This window comes from Mustela nigripes, chromosome 1 (assembly GCF_022355385.1).
Source record: "Mustela nigripes isolate SB6536 chromosome 1, MUSNIG.SB6536, whole genome shotgun sequence".
NCBI classification, from domain to species: domain Eukaryota; kingdom Metazoa; phylum Chordata; class Mammalia; order Carnivora; family Mustelidae; genus Mustela; species Mustela nigripes.
Window position 1 is genome coordinate 85,795,022 of NC_081557.1, and position 7,482 is coordinate 85,802,503.

Sequence of the window (7,482 nt, forward strand, 5' to 3'; positions counted from 1 at the left end):
CTCCATTGAAGACATACAAATGGCTATCAGACACATGAAAAAATGTTCATCATCACTAGCCATCAGGGAGATTCAAATTAAAACTACATTGAGATACCACCTTACACCATTTAGAATGGCCAAAATTAGCAAGACAGGAAACAACATGTGTTGGAGAGGATGTGGAGAAAGGGGAATCCTCTTACACTGTTGGTGGGAATGCAAGTTGGTGCAGCCACTTTGGAGAACAGTGTGGAGATTCCTCATGAAATTAAAAATAGAGCTTCCCTATGACCCTGCAATTGCACTACTGGGCATTAATCCCAAAGATACAGATGTAGTGAAAGGAAGGGCTATCTGTACCCCAAGATTTATAGCAGCAATGGCCAGAGTTTTCAAACTGTGGAACGAAACATGATGTCCTTCAACAGACTCATGGATAATGAAGATGTGGTCCATATACACTATGCAGTATTATACCTCCATCAGAAGGGATGAATACCCAACCTTTATAGCAACATAGACGGTACTCGAAGAGATTATGCTGAGTGAAATAAGTCAAGCAGAGAGAGTCAATTATCATATAGTTTCACTTATTTGTGGAGCATAACAAATAGCATGGAGGACAAGGGGAGATGGAGAGGAGAAGGGAGTTGAGGCAATTGGAAGGGGAGGTGAACCATGAGAGACTATGGACTCTGAAAAACAATCTGAGGGTTTTGAAGGGTCGGGGGTTGGGAGGTTGGGGGAACCAAGTGTTGGGTATTATAGAGGGCACATATTGCATAGAGCACTGGGTATGGTGCAAAAACAATGAATACTGTTACACTGAAAATAAATTAAAAAAAAAAAAGAAAAGATGAATACCCAACTTTTGTAGCAACATGGACAGGACTGGAAGAGATTATGCTGAGTGAAATAAGTCAGGTAGAGAGAGTCAATTTTCACATGGTTTCACTTATTTGTGGAGCATAACAAATAACATGGAGGACATGGGGAGATCGAGAGGAGAAGGGAATTGAGGGAAATTGGAAGGGGAGGTGAACCATGAGAGACTATGGACTCTGAAACACAACCTGAGGGTCTTTAAGGGACGGGGGGTGGGATGTTGGGGGAACCAGGTGTTGGGTATTAGGGAGGGCTCGGATTGCATGGAGCACTTGGTGTGGTGCAAAAACAATGAATATTGTTATGGTGAAAAGAAATAAACAATTAAAAAAAAAAAAGAATGGCTCACACAGAAGAAACCAGAATTAGAGTAGTGTGGAGTAATGTAAAGCAGTCTTGAGCAAAGACAGTGATTTTACTACACTCAATGAAGACCTTCCATCAGGTTCTGCAGGAGTAGCCAACTCCATGGAGAACCCCATTCTATAGGTGTCTTATAGGTTGTGTGTCATTATGTTTAGGTTAAGGAAAAGAGGAGATGGTTCTCCTATGTATTATGTAATTTCACTTTCTGAATCCTTTCTATATTCTTGATAAAATCTTAAAGGACTTTTTTAAGCATACTTTTTACAATGGTGTGATGATTATAATTTGAGAATGTGGAAAGATGGACATATTTAGGCAAAGAGAAAGTACTGCTTCAATTGCCAGAGTTAGTATAAAGCATAATGATTGAAACAGACCCAGATACCAAAGTCATATATCAAGTTGAGAGGTGACTCAGCAGTCAGTAAATTTGCATTGAGTCCAGAATATTGGGTTAGAGGGTTTTGTATCTCACCTACCTACATAAGCACTGTTCCTGTAAATTTGTGTAGACCTGAGTCTGAAGGTGGAAGTCAGGTTGACTTAGTTAAGTAACTGGAAAGTGGATAAACAGTTGACCTGTGTGTGTGTGTGTATTCATTATGTAATTATTCTGGGTTTTATCTTTGTATAAATTGATCACAGTGTTGAAAGTTTATATAATTTGGAAATTTTTCAGCCGTTTTTTTCTTTGAATAGGTTTCCTGGTTCTTTCGAACTCTGTTCTCCTACTGCGGTTTCTGAAATTTAGATATTGATTCACTTGGTATTATACAGTAAGTCTTTCAGGATTTCTTCACTATTTTTTGTTCTTTTTCATTTCGCCCTCCTGTTAGAATAATTTACAGTGATTTTTACATTTTATAAACATACAATTTTTATTTAATAAGTATACATCAATTAAGCTTGAGGAAACCCAAGAATTTTAGAACATCATATAAGATAATGTATCTGGGTTACTTAAAACATGCTTCGTGTAATTCATCACTGAACCATAGCTGTGGCACTTTCTCTCTTTATTATCATCGTCCAGAACATCAAGAAAGGTATCATCAAACTATATTCACCTATACATCTGTTATTCCTAAATTCATCATCATTATAGTTCCCAAATTAGCTGTGTCCTATTTCCATCTGATTTTCACAAAGTCTCCAGATTTTTTAAACTTTTTTATTTTTTCAGTGTTCCAAGATTCACTGTTTATGCATCACACCCAGTGTTCCATGCAATATGTGCCCTCCTTAATACCCACCACCAGGCTCATCCAACCCCCTACCCCTTCCCCTCCCAAAGCCTCAGTTTCTTTCTCAGAGTCCACAATCTCTCATTATTCGTCTCCTCCCCCAATTTCCCCCAACTTCCTTCTCCTCTCCTTGTCCCAGTGTCCTCCACATTATTCCTAATGCGCCACAAGTAAGTGAAACCTTATGATAATTGACTGTCTCTGGTTGACTTACTTCACTCAGCATAATCTGTTCCGGTCCCTTTCATGTTGATACAAAAGTTGGGTATTCATCCTTTCTGATGGAAGCATAATACTCCATTGCATATATGGACCATATCTTCTTTATACAGTGATCTTTAATCAAATTAACGATCCTCTCTTTTGTTCAGTCTCCTTTGTTCTTGAGACCTTGTACTAAATTTTTTAGTTCAGATATTGTGTTTCTGAGCTCCATGATTTCTGTTTAATACTTTTAGGTTTTCTGTCTCTATGTTGAAATTTTCTCTTGGTTTGTGTATTGTTCTCTGACTCCAGTGAGCATCTTAGGACAGTCATTTCAATTCTCTGTCAGGTAAATCACATATTTTCATTTCGTTAGTGTCAAGTTTGTGGAGATAGCTCTTACTCCTTTTTGGAAAGTATTTCAACTTGTCTTCATTTTCACTGATTCTCTACATTGGTGTCTGCACATTAGACAAAACACTCATCTGTCCTGACATTCACGGACTGGCCTTGGACTAGAGAAGGTATCACTAACAAGCCTGGCCAGAGACTTTGGAGACCTCTCAATTTTGTGCAGTCTAACCCTCTTTCTTTGGTATTAGTTGCAGTGACCACCCTTCTCCCCGTGCTTCCCTCCAACCCTGTCTTCATCCCTTGTGTGCTGGATTGTGTCTGTGTTCTAAAACAAGCAGGACTGAAACTAATTCCTCACACAGCTCAACGATAAGTTGTATTGCTTGCTGGATGCATAGGGCACATTTTTTTTTTTTTTCCTCACCAGAGAGAAGCTGCAAAAAAGAGCTTTTCAATCAGTTCCTTTATGCTGAGCCAGGGGAAGGAACTCTGGTGGCTTCCAGCTCACACCACCATCTCTTTGTTTCTCTCCCTGGGCAGCTGAAGTATGCTGTGTCCTGTATCTCCTTTGCTTTCTGACACAGACTATATAGAAGCCAGTCTTCTAGGCACATGTATTAAAAGTTGGAGCATTATACAGATGGTGGAATTCTTTCCCTCCCCAGGTAGAAGCTAGGAACTGGCTCAAATTGTTCCACTTTGAAGGTGCTGTGCAAGCATAGCTGTTATAAGGAAAGGATACCTAGAATTTCCCTAAAATGTTAGGGAATGTGTAAAGATTTATTGTTTAAATGGGACCAGGAATACCTTAACCACTGTCTAGATTTCTTAGAACGGGAATTTATTTATATGAAACATTTTTGAATCAGGGTGTCCATGTAAAGTAAGAAATTCTAGAGCTTCCTCTTCTGCCATGTTGCTGACCTGGAAATAGGACTGTATTTTTGGCTTCTCTCAGGGGATGTCTGATCCCTCCAGTGGACTGTAACCTTGAGTAAAATTTTAGCTCCAAAGGAACTAGAAACCCATTGTGGTCCTTTGTGTAAATACAATCCTCTCAAGACCCTATTACACCAGAAACCATTCCCTGTGGAAGAGAGACTGAGTAAGCTTCTGCCCTGTTTATATCTGAGAATATTATATCATTGCCCTCACCTTAAGTCTTCTGTGATTTACCAAGTGCAAAATGATCATAATAAAGGCTGTTTATTTTGGTCTGCTGCTTAAGAGAACTCATAGTCAGAAATTATTGTCTGTGGTTCAGAAGGATTTCCAGGGCTCTTCAGAAATTAAATGTGGGCCGTGTCCTCATAGACTCGAAGGGAGCAAAGCCACAGAATTTGCCCTTTCAGGAGCACAGAGGTAATACTAGTAAGGAAGGTCCAAGGTGTTCTTGCCTAAGGAGGGTGAGCTTCTGAATTCCATTTATACTCATGTCTTTTGCTTTATTTTTTAAAAGATTTTATTTATTTATTTGAGAGAAGCAGTGTTTGAGAGAGCAGGAGCAGAGAGAAAGGGAGATGAAGACTCCTTGCTGAGCAGGGAGCTGAATGTGGGGCTTCATCCCAGAACCCTGGAATCATGACCTGAGCTGAAGGCAGATGCTCAACTGACTGAGCCACCCAGGTGTGCCTATTCATGTCTTTCTTTTATGATGGTAGTCTAGGAATCAAAGATGCCAATTACTTTCCAGTTCATTGCAGTCCTTAGACTCACATGAAATTGGTAGAAGGACCTGTTTAGGGGAGGGTGACGGAGCAGGGAAGGTTTAGAAATATTATTAGGTTTCAAGGATGCAATTTATTAGTCAGTTCCATTGATGGAACTCTCACTCTTCTACATTCATTGTTTTTACTCTGTACATGGGTCAGGAACTTGAACTCTCCTAGACTCTGGTCCTTATTTTTAGATTAGAACAATTTTCGTCATTCTCACCACAAGAAATCCAATGGCCTTGAAAGCCAGCACCCATTTGGTGGGGTTGCTGCCTCCATTTTACTGGTTAGTGGAGGGTCATGTGGTCAAAGAAGTGAAATGAGAGAAGGGAATTTCCTTCTGGTCCAATCTTCTCCCTAACCTTTGGTTTCGACAGCAGTCCTATTGGCTTATGGAAACATTGGTCTTCATTTTGTAGGCCAAGTTTTAATGCTCTTTGTTTTACAGCTAATAGAACCCCAATAAGGAAGTGTCTATGTCACTAGATTCATGATAATGACAAAGCAGATTCTGTGGGTCCAGTTTGGGGTAGACTCAAATATTCCTAGTACAAATCCAACTTCTGTGCGAGGAGATATGGTAGGAAATGTTCAATTGTTCTCTGTGTAACTTTTTCTCCTGTGTTCACAGATCCCCTTAGAGAAGAATGCCTGCTGAAAATACTTCATTTGTGACTGAATTTATTCTTATGGGGCTAACAGACTCACCATATCTTGAGCTTCCCCTGTTCTTCCTGTTTCTACTCATGTATGTGGTCACTGTGTTAGGAAATTTGGGCTTGGTAACTCTAATCCTGCTGAATTCACACCTGCACACCCCCATGTACTTTTTCCTCTTCAATTTGTCCTTCATAGACCTCTGTTATTCTTCTGTGTTTACACCCAAAATGCTGATTAACTTCACATCAAAGAGGAATATTATCTCCTACAGGGGATGCATGACCCAGCTTTTCTTTTTCTGTGGTTTTGGTATTTCTGAAGCTTATGTGCTGACATCAATGGCCTACGATCGCTATGTGGCGATCTGTAACCCACTCTTATATAATGTTGCTATGTCCCCTAAAGTGTGTTCCATCCTTATGCTTGGTTCATATTTGGTGTCATTTTTGGATGCAACGGCTCACACTGGATGCATGCTAAGACTGACCTTCTGTGATGCATACACCATCAACCATTATTTGTGTGACATCCTCCCTCTACTCCAGCTCTCCTGCACCGGCACTTATGTGAATGAGCTGGTGGTTTTCATTGTCGTGGGTATGAATATCATTGTGCCCACTGTCACTATCTTTGTCTCTTATGGTTTCATCCTGTCCAGCATCTTGCGCATCAGCTCTACTGAGGGCAGGTCCAAAGCCTTCAGCACGTGCAGTTCCCACATAATTGCTGTTTCTCTGTTCTTTGGATCAGGTGCATTTATGTATCTTAAACCATCTTCTGCTGAGTCTATGGATGAGGGAAAAATCTCCTCTGTCTTTTATACAAATGCAGTTCCCATGATGAACCCTTTCATTTACAGCTTGAGAAACAAGGACATTAAACTTGCTGTGAGAAAAACTCTGAGTAGAAGAGTGAATTGATCAGAAACAGTGTGTATCCGTGTAGTTAGTTTTGTCTGGTGGGATTCTGTGTGTTTAAAATAAAATACCTTTCATGGCAATATTCCTAGCATTTTCTCCTAATATGGTCAAGGAAGTTCAAGCCTGGTCTTTCTTTTTTCCAAACCAATACCATAGTATCTTCTCTACCTTTTTGTTTGTTTAGTAATAGCATTAAGTAATAAACGTGTTGTCTTATTTCCCCACCCATTTTCATTATCAACTTGTTTTTTCCTCTGGAACTTGAAATGCTCTTTAAAGAATTAAATTAGAAGGGTGACATTTTATTATTGTGGGTGTTTTTATCTGCCACTTGGTATTAGAATATGGATTAGAAGGGGGACATTTTATTGGTATTAGAATATGTATCAAGGTATAGTATATGTATATGGGTGGCTTAGTTAAGCATCTGCCTTTGGCTCAGCTCATGATCATGGGGTCCTGTGACTGAGTCCCACATTGGGCTCCCTGCCTAGCTGGGACCCTGCTTCTCCCTCTCCCTCTGCTGCAACCCCTTCTTTTGCTCTCTCATCCTCTCTCTCTGTCTCCCAAACAAACAAATAAATAAAGCTTTAAAAAAGTATATGTATTAGAACATCTGTTTTAATCCCATTTCTCCATCCTCCAGTTGGTGAGAATATGTCTCCTTTCAATGCCAGGAGTTGAAGAGTCCATAATGACAATCAAGATTAATCCAGTTTGCATATGTAGACATCACATATGGAGAGTCTTTTTGCAGATTTTTCTCTTTTACACCTTTACAGTCAAACCAATATATAACCAATCATCAAACTATATTTATTGTATTGCTGGGAAAGTGAAGCTCAGAATAGTAAGATTTACCTAATGGCATACAGGTTTTTAAAGTGAGAGTTTAGACTAAATTCTTAGCCTTCTGATTTTATTTCTACATCTCTTTGTAGTCTATTTCGCTTTTTTAAAAAATTTATATTTTATTTATTTTCAGCATAACAGTATTCATTATTTTTGCAGCACACCCAGTGCTTCATGCAATTTGTGCCCTCTATAATACCCACCACCTGGTACCCCCACCTCCCAACCCCTGCCACTTTATTTTGTTTTATTTTATTTTTTAGCTTCAAGTTTTTATTTAAATTCCAGCTAGTTAACATA

The 7,482-nt window shown here is 39.4% G+C and overlaps 1 protein-coding gene across 1 annotated transcript; it reads left to right on the forward strand.

Annotated features, from left to right (window-relative positions):
* The first annotated feature begins 5,397 nt into the window (after positions 1-5,397).
* LOC132012387 (olfactory receptor 8B8-like) lies at positions 5,398-6,330 on the forward strand. Its single transcript, XM_059392333.1, has one exon. The coding sequence runs from the start codon at positions 5,398-5,400 to the stop codon at positions 6,328-6,330; it is 933 nt and encodes a 310-aa protein (XP_059248316.1).
* Positions 6,331-7,482: the final 1,152 nt, after the last annotated feature.

Excerpts from the sequence above, each read along its gene's own strand:
- LOC132012387 (XM_059392333.1), top strand. The coding sequence starts at position 5,398 with ATGCCTGCTGAAAATACTTCATTTGTGACTGAATTTATTCTTATGGGG.